This window comes from Lonchura striata, chromosome Z (assembly GCF_046129695.1).
Source record: "Lonchura striata isolate bLonStr1 chromosome Z, bLonStr1.mat, whole genome shotgun sequence".
In the NCBI taxonomy this organism is placed as follows: domain Eukaryota; kingdom Metazoa; phylum Chordata; class Aves; order Passeriformes; family Estrildidae; genus Lonchura; species Lonchura striata.
In genome coordinates, this window is record NC_134642.1 from 55,344,900 (window position 1) to 55,364,812 (window position 19,913).

Genomic DNA, 19,913 nt, shown 5'->3' on the forward strand with positions numbered 1-19,913 from the left:
TACCTCTCTAACCTCTTTCTCATATCCTTTTTGCCCAAGAACTGAACTTCCTTAGCCCCACACCAGAGATTGACTGAATTCAAGGAGAAGTTTGGGAGATGAAACAGAAATTTTCTTCTCACATGTGAATAAGTCAAAGTCCTGTTTGATAAATCACAGAAAATCCTTTCACATTACTGTTAGTATTTTGGTTGGTTCCCCCAGCCCAAGTTCATTTAAGCTATATAGGTAAAGTGCCAGAAATACTAAATACACTCACCCCAGAACTTCTAAGTGTAATGTATCTTTGGGCATCTGTTAAAATTACTTGTACCAGAAGCCACAGAGCACTAACGTCAACTCTCCAAAATCATGTTAAGCTGAGCTGTCCTCATCAGGCAGCTTAGATTTTAAATGACCAAACTCATAATTTGTACTCAGTTCCTCAGTTAAATCCTGGCATGTCTCCTTATGGCTTTTCATTAGCTGCCTGAGATCCTATTTCTAAAGCCTTTGAATTCCTTTTAAATTCCAAACAAGACAAAGTCGGTTCCTGTATATAAAGCAATCCAAAACAAGCTTGCCAGACCTTAAATTAGGGGGAAAAAAAGTGCTTCAAAAAGCTACTAATGGCTTACATTTCTGGCCTACAATTTTTTAAAAACATATTTAGAAACTGTGGCAAGCGCTTCAGAAATCTTGAGATGCAGAAGAATGTGGTCCCAAAAAGCTCTGAAGATCATAATATACTCAGTATTTGCTGTGCAGAATCCTCTTTGCAGACAAGCATCTGCATGATTCAAATACAACAGGATTTGAGCAAAAGTAGAAATACAAGACTTAATAGGAAAAGGTGTCATTCTTCTCAAAGACCACAGATTAAAAATCAGTGTGAAAGAAGGGAATATTATGCTCCTAAGGTTATGTGAAGATTGCATCTGGAAGCAAAAAATGTAAGTGGTATTTATCATCTATGAATGCTTGTTCTGCAAGTCAGAAACACATGCTTAATCCAATCTCTGATCATAATGTATATTGTTACTCTATTCTTCACTCAAAGTAAAATACAATAGTTAATTTCTGTTTCAACCCTGCTCCCCAAATCAGAGAGTTGCTGAATTTTGAAACACATAGAGTTTATTCTTTAGAAAAAATGAGAAGTATTTTGACTTAAGACAAGATGACATATCACTGCTTGTAAGCACAGTTCCATTATGCTGGAACTTTGTCATTCTCAAGTGATTAAAACAGAGGGATTTCTTCCTTATGTGCTATACACCAAAGACTTACTGGGAGAAAATCTAAATGAGATGCTACAGTAAGTTAGGCAACATCTGCTAGCAAAGGCAACAAAACTAACTATAGTTATGAAGAATATGTTTGCAGGTGGACCAATGTCCTATTTTCCTGAGGAAACAGCCCAGATTATAATTTCATTTTACTGGAAAAACATTAATTCATATTAACTTAATTATCCTGCCTATCTTCGCCTATCTGAATTACCCTAAATCTCTCTTAGCAACAAGCTGAAGATAACAGTTAAGACTTTGCCAGTGTTCAGTTCAAATTTCTGCTTGTAATGAACAGCATTATTAGGACTAGCTTCCAATTTATTTCCTGGAGCACAACACTGATGAATCAAGCTTCCCATACACTGCAGGAATATATGCTGTGTGCCACAGTTCAAAATGCCATCACAGCTGCAAATGTGAATTTAAAATATGAGCTCTATGACATGTTTTTCTAATTCTTCTAATGTCTGTCGAATATATTTGTGGCACACAATGCAGAACTTGGTACAAAAAGTGCACAAGGACTTGGAGAAAAGCTACAAAATACAGGTTCTGTTCTTCAACAACTGTAAATAGAACAAACAATATAAAGCCTAGTCAAAGTTGCATGGTAACATTTATCACAGTTTTTACAATACGATTTATCACCGTTTACATAGGATTTGTCACCGTTGGTAACAACGGTGCTAGCTGCAGCAATATTCAAATGGATTAAAAATACTTCAGCAAACATACACAAAGAATTGTTCCAGCTGCTTCTTGCAATGCTTTTCTAAAAAGTCTTGTGTCATGGTGCTGGTGGCTCTTGCCAACACCCTCTGCAATTAGACAAATATGATCTGCTTAATATCAATACAGCCATATAGAAATCTAAATCACAGTAACTCCCATTAAACTGCTACCTGCTAAACACTTAGCACAATTTTATTGTACTTGACGGAAATATATACTAACTCTTTTTAAACAGAAAAGAATGCTTAATTTATTCTGAAAAAGGTTGGGAAACAGTAATGGAACATAAAAGCTCAGTGAGCAGAAGCAATTAAAAAAGTATCTTTACTACATGACCACTAAGCAAAACTAATATTCAGCATTCCACAGTGAATTAAAAGCAGATTGCCTTTTGTCAATGAAAACAAACCTATTCTGAAAATGAAAACAGCCACAGGATGTTTTCCTTCAAATATTTTGAAACTTAAGTTAATCAAAAGGTAAACAGTGTGGTCTGTATTTCATGAGACTACAGAATATTGCTAGATAGAAAATCAGAATTTTGTTTATTGTATGTTTAATGACTAACTATGGGAAAATAAGAAATAAAATATTGGGGAATTAACTTCTGTTTAAGCACAGAAAGTATGCCTTCTTTAGCTGGGGATATGCTATGGCCAACCAAAAGCGAGCAGTGAAGTTATGATACATATTGTACATAGTCTTCTACACCAGTGTGGTTAAAAATCCTCTACAGATTTAAAAAAGCATCAGCATCCATCAGTCAGCGTGATCTGAAATGTAAGTTTCATCCACGAAAAACTGTGAGATTAACAGACTTCCATTCCCTGGAAAAACAGGACCACCAGCAGAAAGTAACAGAAATGACAACAGATCAAAACCCCAAAACAACTCAAGATGTTACACATTTTCAAGAATTAAAGCTAAATTAAAGCCTATTTTAACACTTTAAGTAATTATGAGAAGCACATAATCAGTCATGACTATGAATATATAAAAAATAATGGGGTGAAAGTAAGATTAAATTCCTTCAGCATTCTTTTCAATTGCCACCTTATAAAATAAAATTCCAACTGTAAACCTACAGACTCCGTTAAAAAATAGCATCCATAATTTCATTTTGGTACTCCTTCACTTTACGAAATCAGCGTAAGCCTGAAGAATTTGAAATCTTGGCAGAAGAATTTCCTATGATTAAGTGACAAAATGTCACTGAATTTAGCATGCCTCTTCAAGAATGAAATCCCTCTCCACATGTCCTCACATACTTCGTGTCTGCCCAATTTTTAATATCACAGTAACCAGTTCCTGACTGCCTCATCTTCACACTGGAAAATCCTGGTCAAATAAATTTAAAAGAAGAATGCTTTTTAGCTTCATGTCAGTGTATCTGTGATCTTTTCCTTACTCTCTTCTATCACTAAGAAAAGGAAAAACAGTTAGGATGCTTCTACCCAAACACTTCTCCAGAAATACCAAATTCCTATGATATTTTCCTATTAACTCAATTCTGCTGACATAAAACATTGAAAAACTTGCTGCACACTATGCTATTAACTGAACTACATCACACATGACTGTAATATACAACAGCAGAGTTATATTATAAACTAATGATGCCATTACAGGAGTGAATGACCCAATTCTACATTAAAAATTACCCTGTATACAACAAACATTTCAAGTTTTCAGCCTTCCTCAGTGGACCACCCATAGGAATTATGAATAAAGTGAAAAAACCCATGAAACTTCATGTATTGACATTTTTAAACTCAGAATTGCTTTCTGAGATAAAAAACGTAACATGCTTTGAAATAGGACTGCTCTCAGCCTCAGCTGCTTATTTCAGTGAGTCTCTTTGCACTTCTATGTCTTCATTGAATCTCTGACAGACATCACTATTTAGGCTGTTAATATATGATACTGTACTATCAGCAGGCTTCAAGAGAAACATTACATTGAAACTAATGAATCACAGGGGTGTTAGAATTCTACCTTTATTTCCAGCTAATATTTGTCCTGTTTTGTTTACACATGGGAACTTCTCTCGGCATTTAAAAGTATTGAGAACCTTTTTCCAACCATTGCTGAAAGCTTACTTAGATTATTTCCACTAACTGAAAATTAATTTATACTAATTGAATTTATACTATATCATGTATATATACTATAAACAAAACAAATCTAAATATAAAGACTAAGAAATCACTACTATGCTTCCTGGTATTCTGTTCTAGTTACTCTGGACTAGCCCACCTGATTAATGACAATTCATACTAGCTAGATATTAATTTTTCTGTAGCAATGTCCCAGTGGGTAAACCTTCACAGAAAAGGAAGATCTACAACGAAGATACAATATAATGAACAGAACACACTGTGTCAAATCCACGTACTTGCACCCACATATGAACCTTTTCACACTCAGAGAAGCAGGGGAAGGAAAACAGAAATCAGCAAGTCTTACCTTTTTGCAGACACTTTCAAAATTAACTTCTGTCCTAAGAGCAAGTCTTGTAACTTCATCTGGTTTTATTTCCTGTAGATGAAAGATAAGTTTATTTTTGTTATGATCACACTATATGAAGTCTTTCTAAGGTTCACCTTCCTTATAAACATTCAAATAATGGCACTTCCCTAATATCTTAAAGGAAAAAAACCAGTTTGTTATATGGTGAATTTTTTGGTGTGTATGTAAACACTACATTTATACTGATTGACCTTTTCAAAACACTACCTTATACCTAATCTCTTATACTAGTGCTGAAGGCAACAGGGATTTTTCAACAGCAAAGTATGCAGAATGAGTGCTTTTATTTGCAGAAATATTTCAATTGCCCATATTGTTGTACTACAAATAAACTTTGGAAGACCTTCAATTCCTGACTTATCTTCTGATGAAGTCACATCTTATCAATGTACATGAATATATAAGTTAAAGACAATGAAAATGAAGCTAAGATGAAAAAAATACTATATAGTTTCTAAAGAGACTGTCTAACATGCAGTTTGCATTCCTGGACTTGAGCATTTGCATTGGCATCTGAAATAGAGGAACAAAAATCCTGGACAAGTGGATTTTATTAAAAGCTGAATATTTTATGAAACATGCCTTCATGACGATTTCTTGCTATTTTAAGACACATGCTTTATGTAGGTTGTGTTACAAAATGCTCTACTAACCTCATCAAATTAATTAATTGAACATTATTTTCCTCCTAGGGAAGTGCAACAAAAAATCATGTTACATACCAGTAGTTTCCCAGATAGGCATTTTAAAATCAGTTTAGCTATTCTTATGCCAGACCCAAATAACACCCACACATTTTGAAAAGCTAAAATTCTGTACAAAGTAACTTAGTTCTTCTGACAGCTTTCATGTTCAACAACTATATCGTATTTGTAATTCTTTCTTTCCCTGCTTAAGCATTCTTGAAACCTATTCAAATACCTTCATTTTAATGCCACTGTTAAGTTCCATATTCTATCCCTTTTCTGTTGTAAATCTGGAGCAGTCTGTACACTTCTTTAGACATAATTTCAGGAAGAACCAAGTAGCTTACCTTCTTATAAAAGGTCATACCTTGCATCTCAAAACCTTATGTTTTCTGTCTTTGTATAGATAAGGTACTTTACAGACACTTGCAATTTGTCTCTTTATTTATCATGAATTGCGTATGACTTATAACTAAACAATTATTTACAAATGGGGAAAAAGTAATAGAACTCAGTTAAATTAATAACAACAACAAAAAAATCTCTTTCTGTGAATGCCAGAAGAGCTTCCTGACAACGAGATCTAGAACTCTGCAAAATTATCTCCCAGAGGTACTAGCGGAAGAACAATCACTTAGAGGACAGGATCCACACTGGAAAAACACTGGTAGATGTAGGAAACAATCTTTTACTGGCAGATGAACAGCTGGATGACCTAATAGAGATGGAAAAGACCTATGATGCAGTTTTCCATCACTTTCCAAAGTGTTTCACAGATGGTGAAAGTAGGACACGTTGGTTAAGTGACATGCTTACTGTCACATAGGAGGTTAGGGGTTATGAATGAAGCTCAGGAACCCAATGCTATTTATTAAATCAAGCTGTTGAATTATTAAAAAAAAAAAAACAACAAAACCACAAAAAAATATAATTCCTATGATCCTCCCCCCAAATAAAACTGCCTACTTCCTGCCTCCTTAGGATTTAAATGCTGCAACAGGGTTCAGGGCAGAGGCAGACAAACTTCAGTGATCCCTCCATGAGAATGTCAGAAGTTTAATTTTGATAGGACAATACTGTAGAATTCCCACGACATTGCAAAATCACGAACAATACTGGAGAATGAATTACACTTTGGAATGTGAAGTCATTAAAGCCACACTGAAATGCCTAGGATACAAAATGAGGCCAAGAACCGTCCATTCAGGCTTGAATCCCCAACTTTATAAATAGTCTCCTTCACTTCTCCGAGACTTAAGGCAAACTAAGCATTTTTTACTTAAATATTCTTCCACAGAACCTTGGTTTTGTAAACATAGTCACATGAGTCAAGTTACTGTAATAAATACATGTTTACTCTGTTTCTATTAATCATCAGCAACAGACAATAAAATAGGAAAAAAGTGATAGTGGTATTTTTACCAGTACAGTTTTCTCAACTTTGAGGTGCACCTGAGTGACAAGAAAAATCTTAGTATTTATTATCTGTTATGCAACCATCTTTCTAATGATGCTAAGGAATGTTATAAATTATTGCCCCCTCCAGCATTTCTGAGGTCAGCCCAGAGATTCCTCCTGCCCTGATGATGCAGCCCAGCCCTATGTGTCCAGAGATCCAGAGGTGTCTGTCCCACATGTGGAGTTGTGCGATTTATATGTTTTAATATTTCTGTATTATCCATTGGTTTGTCCCTGTACACCCCTATTACCACTTGGTTTGTTCCCTGTTTTCCCGCCTGGTCCCCCCTTCCCGCCTTTCCAGTATTTGTCCATCATTCTGGAAAGTGCAAAGTCATTCCCCTGTCTCCTCCCAGGTGCCTTGTCTGTCACTCGGTGTTCCTTCCCCTCCATCTAGAAGCTTCTGCTCAGGGCACCGAGTGATTGGACGAGGGCCTGGGGCCCCTCCCATATCCTCCCCCCATTGGACCAGGTCAGATCACCCCATCCCGGAGCCACTCCCTTCCCCTCTCCTCATTGGATCACCGATATCCCTCCCTAAAGGTTTACCCCTCCCCAAAGGTTTATAATCCAGTGTCAGACCCCTCTCGGGGTTCCAGTTGGCTGGCGCTGTTCCTGTATGTTTGGCCCGTTGGCCCGAATAAAGTGGACTTGGCCCCCAGCTGGATCCGCCCTTTCTTTGTTGCGACGAGGCTTACCTGCGCTGCCCAGGGACCCACGAAGGCACCCTCTAAACCCCATCCGGGAGCAGCGGAGGGTGTCTCCACCGCCCACTCTTACCCCAGGAAGAGCTAGCCAGGGCTAGAGAGACCAGGGATCTGGGGCAGGAGCGCGGCACCCACATCCACAGATATAGGAGTTGCTTTCTTATTGACAGGTTCAACCAGTAGTGAAGCTCAGTTTTGCAGCATGTAGCACTTTAATGAGTGCTTTCATGTTTACTAACATGAACTTCGTAGAGCTAGCCAAGACCACTTCCTTCTTTTCTGAAGTTCATTACTGAGAGCATGCCATCTCCCACCCCCTCAAAATGCACAAATAAATGAGCACTTGTGGATACTTCATATCAACACAGCATATGCTTCTGTCCATCTAATACCCCTCAGCCTGGGCCATAGCTCTTGTGCCCCTCTCATGGGCTTCCCACTTGCTGTCTGGCTGCAAGTCACCAGCAGGTAGATGATCCACACTCTCACCTTACAGGCACCAGCAAGGGCCCTCTGGCCACCTGATACCCCTTCTCAGATCACAGAACCATAGAAACACAGAATGGTTAGAAGGGGCCTTAAAGATCCTCTAGTTCCAACCACTGCCATGGACAGGGACACTTTCCACTAGGACAAGGCTGCTCAGGGCCCCACTCAACCCAGCCTTGAACATTCCCAGGCATGGGGTATCCACAGCTTTGAGTACTATGTGCCTCAACACCCTCACAGTAAGGAATTTCTTCCTAATATCCAATCCTAACTTATCTCAGTTTAAAGCTATTACCCCATGTCCTATCACTATATGGCCTTGTAAAAAGTCCTTCTCCCACACACTGCTACTCTAATTTGAGGTTTGCTAGTGAACTGCACCTGCCAAAGAGACATACATGCGGGGTCAAAGCACCTGAATATTAGACAGTCTGCCTGTACTATCAGCAGTAGCACAGACACACAGGCTGTGACCAGCAGCCCAATCCAGATGTGCCAAAAGCCTCACTGGTCTGAGTCACTCCAGTCTCACCTGTAGATGCACATAGGACACACACTGCCTGTCCTCCCTGACAGTGCATATGCTGTTACTGCCCCTATGCCTGGAGCTGAGACCCCCACCCACTGCTGCTGACACCACAGGCTTGGGGCACCTACACTCCTGCCCCGACTCCGGTTGCTCGCTCCATATCCTCAGCAGCTGGCACCTAGTCCTTACAGCACTTGCAGGCAGGGGACAAAGAGGTGAAATTACAAACAGGTAAGAAAATAAAAAAATATCAAGATGACACTGGGAAGAGGTGTAAAAGGCATAGCAGCAGTAGGACCAGCCTGACTCAATTTTTCGAACAATGTGGGGAGTGATGCTCCTTCAGTCATTCACTGCCCAGGCAGCAGCTCCAGTGGGTAGTGGAGCAATGTCAGGAGAACTGACCTGTCAGCCAGCTGGATCCTGGCTGCAGGCAGATGACCAGGCCTTGGCCTGAGATTAAGATGAATAAACATGTGAAGAACTACTGTACATAAGAAGACTACTAGATGTGACAGACAAGGCAAGAAGCTGCAGTGGCTGCACAGATCATTAGGGTGGAGCTACACAAAAACCAGACAAGCTCCATGGAAAGGTGGAATACAGGGCAGACTTCACGGGTGAATATCTTACAAGGTACTAAAGTAACTTAACTATTAATAGCATATGAAGGCAATATTGCATACAAAGTTACAGTGAAACACCAAATCTGAGGAAAAAGTAACTATGGGTGGGCAAAGACTGGCCTGGCCTGCACAAAGTGAGCCCTGGGGCACTTGAAGGGGTAGTTGTAGGGCAGGCAATCATCTCTGAACAGAGTACTGGAGGCAGCAAGCTCACACCAATACTTACAGAAACTTAGAATAGTAATGTTGAGAGATAATATTTTTTAATAAACCATAAGTGTCTTACACAGAAAGACAAGGCTATATTGAAGAGAAGTATGTCATGCGTAAATAGTATGTGAAAAGAGAATTTCATGTTTATATTGATTGTGGCTGCTCATATGACACTTTATCCAAGTGATACTGAGTAAGATAGAGGTGCTAACCTAAAAGGCATGGAAATGTAACTTATTGAACAGCTTCTGGAAGACAGAATCAAAAAAACTTGCTGTCAAATGAGGCTTCAACACATCTCAGAAATACAAGAGTTTTCATACAAAATGTATTCCCAGCTATGCTGCCTCAGGCAGTTTTAGATGACTCAGAAAAAAAACCCAGTCTGCCAGTGGCCTGTGGAAGCAATTTAAGAGTCCTCAGACTACTAAAAACAACACAATTTCAAATTTGTTTTGACTAGTATTTTTTGTTTACCTTTATCATAAAATACACTACTTATCATCACTATTTTTTCACATTTTCTTAGCTGTGCAAGTTTCAAGTCCTTCCATATGAAAAGATGATTTTCATCTTAAAATGTTGAAACTTCTACAAAAAATATGTAATCAAGATATATAGAAATAGAAACAGAACACCCTTACCAAAAGTCGTATTTCTGGTGAAATCTCAGCTATAGTTTGCCACTCATTTAATATACTTTCAGTTTTAAAACATAACCATAATCTTTACTCTCAAACCTGTGTTTGAGACTACTTCCTCACAAAATTTCTTATAATTTTTCCAGAGCATTCAGTCTGGTTTTGCTACCTTCTGTCATTTTTCTAGGTTTTCTTAGTGAGGAGAAAGGTATAAGAGAAAAAAATTCCAGAACACCTTTTCAGCTTTTTTCCCCCCTACAATTTAATCCCTGTATGTCTTCTGGTACTATTTGCTCCCCTAAATCTTTAGAAGTTCAGTATTTCAGTCATTCAGAACAAAAGTAGTCTTAGACTTATCAGTAAGTATTACTTGTGAAAATAAACAAAAATGGGATATCTTCAAAGTAGTGAAATAAATCAGCCATATCTTATCTGAAAACCTATCCAGCTTCCAAAAAGAAACTAAATCCATTATAAGAGCACATTTTTTTTAAAGTTACGAAGGATTGTTTTCCAGAAATGCAGTGCTGTGATTATTATCAAACTGATTATGAAGCAAAAGAATACCTTCTTCCACTAGCAGTTTACAAATCCAAATTCCTTGTCAGTACCTGTGACCTAAATACACACACAAGAATTTTCAGTGTCAGTCACATTAGTGGACCAGCACATCGAAGTAAATGGCCTATACAAAAAAAGAAAGAAAGAAATCCCAAACGTCTATCACCTCAAGTCCCCATTTTACTAGATGTACAACCAATGTGGAAAGTACTACCAGAATAAGAACTTGGATAAAACAAACACAATAAAAAATTTTTATCTGGTAAGTAAAACATTACATTGTCTATTTAAAGTGTGGCTTAAGCTTGTTAGTAAGTTTGTTAAACAAATCAGTCCTACATTGACATACCTGCTTTATTATAAAATCCCTATGTAATTTTATCACAGACAAAGCTAAGCATTTTCAAGTAGATGTCTGACTTACTGCCAGTGTTTATAAACTATTAGTAAAACAACTCTCAAGCTCTCTTCTGAGTAATTAGATAACCTGAACTTCATCTACCACAGAATAAAAGTTTAAAGATATGTAAGGTCTCTAAATAACTTTTGTATTTGCTCTCATTTTTTAACTACAACTTTTAAAACAGGAATAAAATGGGAGGCAGTATCTTCCTTGGTAATATCGCACAAGAAGAGAAGTCTGATCCTAGGCAAAGAATCTATAGCCTTAGCCCTGGAAATTTCATCTTCTATTTGGCTTTAGTTTTTTCCTCAATGGAATCCAGGCAATCCAGGTCATTCTCATCTTTATCCATCAGCTATAAATTACATAAAATCCTTCCAGAGGCCTACTGATTTGTCCCAAATTTCCCTAACTGTATTCTGATGATAGGTAAACTCAGAATACTGGACTTGCTACTTGTTTGCAACTGCATCTTCTACAGTAAAGCATTTTTCACCTGAGAGCTCACTTTTGTTTTAAAATGCTTTGCTGACTGTGATATGTTGTGGCGTGTTTTTCTTTAATTTGGTATTTGTTCTGTGTATGTTCAAACCCCCTCCCCAATCTCCTCCCTTCCCCAGTTGTCAATCTTCCCAAGCTGTTCCCTAACCCCCTCCTTTCCAAGTTGTCAATCCTCTTTCCCTGCCCCTTTCCCCAGAACATTCCCTGTCACTCCTCCCAACCTCCTCCCCTGCTTCCAGAGCATTCTCTGTCTATTTAGTGAGGCTCAGCATCCTATTGGTTATTTTGTATTATTGCACTCCCGTTTCCCCTGATAGCTTTGTGCTATGTTAGTCCCCCCTTAGACTCCTCCCCAGCCCTGCCCTCATTGGCTGTTCCTGCACCCCTCCTCTTGAGTTCCTTTATAAAACCTTTGTTTGTCCTCTCCAGGAGGGGTCTTGGGGCTCACTGAATGAAACGATCCTGTTCACCCCCAAGACCCATGTCGCCTCTGTCTGTTCCCGTGCTGACAACTGGGACAGCAGAGCTTCGCAGGGGGAGCGGCCGCCCATTCTCTTCCCTCTCGCCGCCCAGCATGGCACCACCGCGGTGAGAGAAGCTGTGCATGTTACAACAGTGATAGCTCCCAGTAAAAATTTATCCTCCCGGCTGAATGATAACATAAGAATGCCCAAATGGTGCAATTGCACAATTTATTTTACTTGGTGCTAAGAAACAGGCAGGATAAGCATTAAGATGTTGCATTCATTGTTTTTATAAAGCAATTCTAAAAAGACCTGCAATTGCTTCCTTTTGCAGCAGACACATCTGTGGATGTGAAAGCATTACACATTTACCAACAGTTTCCTGCTGAGAAGGACTGAGGTTTTTAATCCACAGGGGAGAATCCATTGGGGGCCAGTAACAGTCTCATGAGAGGTAGACTGATTTGACAGGAAGTTCAGGATGGTGCTATTAGGGCCATGCCTGTCATAGGTCTGAAGCTGACTGATGTCCAGAAAATTATGAAGACTGACAAGTCACTTGTTAAGAATACTATAATCCTTCATGAATCTAGTAAAATACCTATGCATCTCCATACTAAAAACTTTCCTGTTAGTTTTTTTAACTGCCATTGGGAAAAAACCAAAAACCTGCACTCACCTGTCCTGAAAGTGTCACATGACTTGCTGGCACATGCAGCTGAAATGGGGATGAGTTTTTGGGTGAACCACGCTTGGGGCTCAGGGCAGAGGATGAGCTGGGAAACTTCAGCACTTCAATTCCCCTCTGTTACCACAATCCAATCACACCACATAGGGAAGGGCCTTGTTGTGCCTAGTAAGACACAGTTAATGCTGGATTTAAATAAAATGCCATTAAACCCATTTGTTCTTAATACTCAAAAAAGATAGAAACATCTTCGGAAAAGAAAGAAAGAACAAGTTTTACCTAATTTACTCATACTAAGGTTAAAGAGCTCTCTGCCTCAGTCAGTTTGACTTGCCATTCTTCCTGGCAAGACATTATTGAGGATTTTCAAGATTGGTGCACATTTATGCCAGACCCTACACCTTTCAGATAGAAAAAATAAAGGAATCTGCTTTTGGGAGCTATATTCAGGATTTCTTTGGTGACCCACTGGCATAAATTCTTACTTTTCAAATTACAGAAGGACACAAAATCTAAGTACAGCTAACATGTTAATCTTCTTAAAAAACACACGACTCTGTGTGGTAAGAGACCATAAAAGACAGTAACTAACCACTGTGGGGCGCATGTGTTGCAAATGATAGATAAATATGATTGTTCATAAATAATACAGCTGAGAACAGTTCTCCCAGCTAGCTGGATGTCGCTCCTGCCCCTGGATGAGTCCTGGGGTGAAATGGACTGTTCCATCCCACCCCCCAAAAGATGTATGGCTCATCCCACACCTCTGTACCTTCCCCTAAAACATTAGTGTCTGTAACCCCATTGGCCCATGCCTTGTCCCAGCCCACCTAGGAGCCCCTGATAAGGGGGCTCCGAGGAGCCATGCGCCCTCTTGGAACCCCTCTTCCCCCTCCTGGAACTTCCTCCCCTCCTGGGGCTTCCCCTCTCCTAAGCCCTCCTTTTGTCTCTCCCCTCCCCAACCCTCTCAGGCCTGGCCACGTGCTGCGCCTGGGAGCACGAGGCACAGACCCTTCTGCACCCCCAATAAACCTCTTTCCCCAAGAGCAAACTTCAGGGATCTCTGCCTCCATCCACCCACACCGTGCTGGAGCGTGTTATTTCCCACATGCGTGTATTTGAGAAGACCTATTTATCTAATGGAATGCAATATAGTGACAAAGTGAAGACTGTCTAATGAGGCACAAGTGCACTCAATAGAAACAAAACAAATCGGCATATTACTAATGCACTCTTTATTCTAAGAAAATTAGATGTCACATTACAATGTGGGTAGGAATGTCTTTCCAACTAGCAATGCTCTGCATGTTGTGGAAGCTTCTCATTATCAAAGACTTATAAGTACTAACAGATTTTAAAGAGGAATCTAATAGTGCTTAAATACATAGTACTTCAGAAGTTTGCACATATTCAGAAACAACATATTCTTTCAATAAATAACTTCAAGAAGCCTTTGACTTAACTTTTCTTAGCCTTTGCTAAGCTTACAGTCAATGCAGCAAGTCTGAAAAATGTGTGAAAATATATGTATGTAGAAATGTAGCTTTCTGTGGAAGTCAAGTTTTACTGTACATACCTGCATCATAAAGGACAGACAACTACAGCAAAGCAAAAGCACAATAAGAAAAAGTATTCTATGGATTTTTTAAAAATTTGTTTCATTGGTACAGCTAACACAGTTTCTGCCAGTGACCTGACTGGATGCCTTGGTTCTGTAGCACCATATACTGAAAACAGAAGGTCTATCCAGTAGAAATGAAGGCATTTTCTCTCTAATTGGAGGAATGGTTAAGTGAATTATATTTTAAATACTTTCCCCTGTATCACTTGGGTTTAAGATTTACTATTATGTTCAAAAGTAATTATAGAGGTTTTAATTAATAACTTATTAATATGTATTACAAAGACGAAGAAAAGCGTAAGAAGAAATGGTTCCACAGTTTCTAATTTTCCTGATGCACCAAAGACATTTAATGTAGTTTTTGCATGTCTTATCTACTGTGTTTTATTTTCAAAACTTGTATTGAATTCTATGTTGTTTTAACCAGTCTTTGATTTTCATATAAGACATCTCAAATAAAAAACTAATCTTTCTTGAAATCATTAATTTTCAATGTTGTTGGACTAATAACAACTTGGAGAGAAATACTACAAAACAGATTAAGAAAAAAATTGTAACATTTAATTCATATTTGAAAATAACACAACTAAAGATGTCACTAGAGGAAATTACCAGAATACAACTTCCCAAAAAAAATCAGAAGCTTAGGAATCATCTCACTTTAGATGAGTAAAGGACAATTAATTTTGATGCAAATTAACTATTACCAACCAGTCAAAAAAAGAAAAAAAGAAAGAATACTCCAAAATCACAGTTAATCATTGGGAATTTAAGAATGTACTTCAAGGAGAACTTGTCTAGCAATTGTTCTTTTTATAAACTACACTGGTGTCAGGCTTTTGCTGGCACCAGTTTTGAACATTACTAAATGTCTACAGTATTGCTGTCTCAGTTTATATCCAAGTGAAATTCAATGTCAACCTGTGAATTTTCATCTAATAAGTTTCACAATACAAAAATTTTATAGTTTGATGGGTTTATTGTTTTCTGGAAAATTAAAGTTTCAAAAATACCCATCTAACCAATTGACACCATATTCTCATAAACACAGCAGTTTTGCTGTGTAACAAATGATTACCTTCCTCAAGCTAAATATCTTTATTCTTCTGTGCTGCATAACCTCTTCTAAAAGCCGAACAAGCAGCTGAGGGAGAGAATACTTATTCATGCTTTAATAACAAAACAAAATGAATAAACAACTCCCTCAAAGAACACTTAACATGGCTAATTGCTTGAGCTCTTGTAAAATACCCAAACTTCACTTGGCAAGTATAGGCTGCTCTTTTCTGCCACGTTTATAAACTAATTTAATATTTCAAGAGGTATGCAAGTCAAATGCCAGCAATTACATCAGTCTACTGAGACGAACACTGTGAACTTGGCATTTTATTCTGTCAATTAGAGTAAACGAATTGTTTCATTTTGGAGGTTCACATCTGATTCAGTAGTCACATTCAGAGAGTGGTCACTGTTTTCACCACAGCATACAGAAAGTAATTTGCAAGTCTGCAATCTTGTGATCATTTCAGAAGTAGAAGGTATTATGAAAGTAAACTACAATTACAAGCACGTAAAAATTACAAAAAGAAGTAAAACAAGCTTAGAAGGACAGCAAGCATGATGCCAAAAATTATAATTATTTGAGTACTCCCTTTTCTTCAAACATCTCTTAGTTCTGAATGTCAGTGTTTACTTGCACCGCAATCTGTAATTTCATCGAACTGACACGCTTTGTTCCACAGTGCTCTCCTAATACTAAAAGAACAACCACATGCGGCTTGAGGGTTAACATATTTCCAAGCAGCCCCGCGCTGGCTGGAAGTGCCGGGGGTTTTGAGTTACTCTCCGCGGTACTGGGCGCGGCAGCCAGCAGCGTTGGAGCTGCCGGCAGCGCGGCCTCAGCGAGAGCGGCGGGCAGGCAGCGCTTCCCGCCAGGTGAGGGCGCGGCGCCCGCCGCTCCCGCCCGGCAGCAGCGAGCCAGCAAGGCGCCACCGAGGCAGCCAGCGAAAGGCCGTGCTGGATGCTCACAGCGCTCCCAAACAAGATAGTGACTGACAAATGGGTGCAATCCGCGTAATAACCCCCCACCCGCTACGTTCGGGTTTGAAATAAGAGACGGAAACAGAAACAAATAGTAGGGACAGAAGAATGCAGAGAGATGCAGCGTGAAGCAGAAGCACGTGAATACACAGACCAATATGCACAACCTCTTTGTCTGCTTCCACAGGGCATAAGAGTTCACAGATTAGACACCATCAGGAAAAAAAGAACTTCCTGTTTTCATTCCTTTTCCCAGTATGCACTGTCTCCATGAAAATGACTCCTCCTCCAGTCCTTATTTCAAGCTCTACAGAGGAAAAATATGAATTCGTTTTTGTCCTTTCCTAGAGTTAAGACCGCCTCAGGAAAATATTGGTACACAAGACAAATATGTGAACTGCATAAAACTCCAACATCAGTAGTTCACCCTGTATCCTGGAGAATCCTCTTCTGATTTTGTTACCCTTGTACAGATGCTGTGCCATGTAAGATCATTCTTGAAACTCTTCTTTATACTTTTACTAGTTTATTTGGTTTCTTTTTACATACACAAAGATGACCTATGCAGTATACAGTAAAATAATTTTAGTAGGAACAGACTGTCTTCTGTTTGAAGACAAGAAAGAGCAATCTAGCATTTTCACAGATATGTATGTAACTGATATCCACCTCCTAGTGGTATCAGCAAAAGCCAATTTCTTTCAATTCAGTAAAAATGAAGAACTGGAAATGTAACTCTCACCACCACCACAAGTGCGAAGTAGCATTTATTACCATTTAATTTCTTCAGTCATTTAGCTGTCCAGTTGATCAACTCTGCAATGTTTTAAGTATTAGTATCTTCGCTACCCCAAAGTTCTGGAATCATCAAGCTCTGTCATTCATTCACTTTTTCTGAATAATTTCCAGCACTGATCTGCACTAAAACTCCACTATTAGCTTTCCAACACTACAAAAGGCAAGCATTTATTCTTCTCTTTCACTTACTATGTTTAACTCCATGACTAAAAGAAGAAAATTTATATGCATAGACAGCTTTAAAAAAAGAAAAACCAAACTAAAGCCACATAAAATCACTAAAGGCTTTGGTGAAAACGGAACAATAGCTTTTTTTTATAATAGAAAACTAGATAAAGACTAAATGAACAATATGTACTATGCATTTACTCTTTCAAAGATCTCCCACTGATTTGCAAGGCATGACTTTCATCTCCTAAAGTTACCATTATTCCACCTCTTACTACTCATCCATGTGTTCACTAAATCTTCACCTAAACAACAGTGCCAATATATCTGTCCAGCACTGAAGTCATATTTGTATCAGCATTATGTTCTCAAACAGACTTCATTTTTTCTTTTTTTTAAGCAGGAGACAGCCATGGGGGAAATAAGATTTTACACACAAAAGCATCAGTTGGAATAAAGAGTCATAGCAGCTGCAGTTGCCATTCTGAATTAATTAATTTCCAAGTGACTATAAAGACACTTACAGTAATCACCAAATTCTTCTCCCCTCAGACCACAAACTCTTCAGTTAGAAGACATAGGAATAAAACCTGTATTGCAATATTAAAGAACTTCTATTTGTGAAAAACAGAAAATCTAATTTCTACAGAAAATTTCTTCACAAGGAGGACAAAAAAGAAAGGTTGATTAAGGATATTTAGACAGTTTAGTATTTATCCACCATACTAAGATTCAATAATTATTGCAGATACTAGCCTTCACTTCTCCAGAAGTTAAGTACAAAAACCAGCTAGTATACAACAAGAAATTAATAGAATTGTCTCATAGACCTCACAATGACTACTATACCTCAGCACAGGATGATTAAAATATAAAGCAAAAGTATGCAGTACTTACAGAAATGTTCTTTTCTTTTTCAGGTTTTTATGAATTATGGAGACATTAAAGAAAAGGCCCAAAGTGAAATGCATGTTGGGATGATGAAAGAAGTCAAAAGTACAAAAAAAGTACCTATTTTAAATACACATAGATTTTTTCAAAATGAGTGCAGAAACAAGCCAACAATTCTGTCATTATTTCGATTAACAGTAAGTGGTTTGCTTGGCTGTCACTGGTCAATTTTCGCATAAATGAATATGAGTGAATTTTTTTTAATGGTTATTGCAAAGGTTGCCTCTATTAAAATAAACAATGAAAATACACAGAATTCAGAAAAATTATGAAATCTTATCTGCAAGCCTTATTTTTTCAAAAAGTGAAAATTGCTTATTCTGCATCCTTACAAAAAAATGAGAGAGTAAAATGCTCATGCAAGACTTGATTAGAAAAAGCTCCATCTGCAAGCTGTACTTTTAAGACAGTTCTAACCTGCACTTAGAATGTACTTTAATATTTTCCTTAAGTTGCCTCAAATCCACAAAAAAAAGCTGCCCTCGTGATCTGTTATGACTATGTATCTAAGAATCTAATGCATAAGAAAAAAACCATGATAGCTACTTCTATTGAAGTATCTTGTCAACAATTAAGTTTGCAAAATGAAGTTGATGACATTCTTACTGACTTTCATTTTTAAGAAATCCAGCCCATTTTTTTGTAATCCAGGACAGTATTTCATTATATTAAAAAAGCCAGAGAACTTCTGCTATCATAATGTAATAAAACAGTAAGAATGACTGTCAGCTATTTTTTTTCCTTCAAATTAAAACTGTATGGTACAAGATCCTACACTAACTTTTCTTTCTGTCTTACAATTTTAAGTATTCTTTTATGCTTGCTATCTAGAAAAAAAAGTATTGTATTCTACAGTATTCTCATGCTAAGATTGCTCATTCAACGTAATTTCACCCTGCAAGAGAAACAACCAGGGGACTAGCTTACAAAAACAGTTAAGAATATTAAATATGGAGTTGCTCATTTTAGCATAAATATGAACAGAAGCAATGTATCAGTGAAAGGAGTACGAAATGCTATGAAGATTAATAACATAACTCATCCAGTGATTAAGTGATTATAGCAACCTGCCATGTCACTATTTTGAGAATCAAAAAAGCCTATAAAGTAAGAATATTCAAGTAAAGTGGGTACATTGAGGAGACAAGTAGGCTCATGATGAGGCGTTCCTTCCCCATTCTTATTCACCTATTAAAAAAGATTAAATAGCTCACCTTTTTTCATATCTCCACACTGAGCTGTGGACTATTATTTTTGTTTAGCCTTTACTTCTGCTGCAGTGTACCTACAGAATCCATTCATGCAGAACGTCACAATTCCTCACTAATTGAAAACCCATCAGAATTTTGTATTTACTAAAATAATCTCTGCACATCATCAGCATTGTCTTCTACATTCCACACAGGCTGTTTGTTCTTGCTGCCACTTTGGTGGGCTTCCTGTTTGTGTTTGGGCACTGTTTATCCACACCACCTTCTCCATTATGTTAAGTGGTCTTCAAATTGGGTTCCCTACTTAGGAGAGTTTTTGCTTCAACCTTGACATAATTTTAGATAGCCACTGAATTAATATGCAGTTTTTTAACAAAAAAAAAAAGGTAAGTCTTTTTTTAAGGCATACATTGTCCAGAACAGCCATGAACTGCCACTGGCAACAAAGAATGTGTTGTTGAGAGCACAAGCAGCAAGCTTTTGTGTTTCTGAATAGTGCCTGACTCCTTGCACATCCATGCCTGTGCAATGCACATGTGGCTGTATCTGCCACTCAAAGTCCCACGATTCCTGCGTTACTGTACAAGAATGCATCATGCATGGATAGAAAGTCAGATACCTGCACC

The 19,913-nt window shown here is 38.1% G+C and overlaps 1 protein-coding gene across 1 annotated transcript in view; it reads right to left on the bottom strand.

The window, feature by feature from the left end:
* The window catches only part of SRFBP1 (serum response factor binding protein 1), a 70,295-nt gene that overhangs the window by 20,726 nt on the left and 29,656 nt on the right, over positions 1-19,913 (bottom strand). Inside the window, exon 4 of the mRNA XM_021546254.2 lies at positions 4,470-4,541. Coding sequence (XP_021401929.2) covers positions 4,470-4,541 — 72 coding nt within the window. The remainder of the gene's footprint in view (positions 1-4,469; positions 4,542-19,913) is intronic.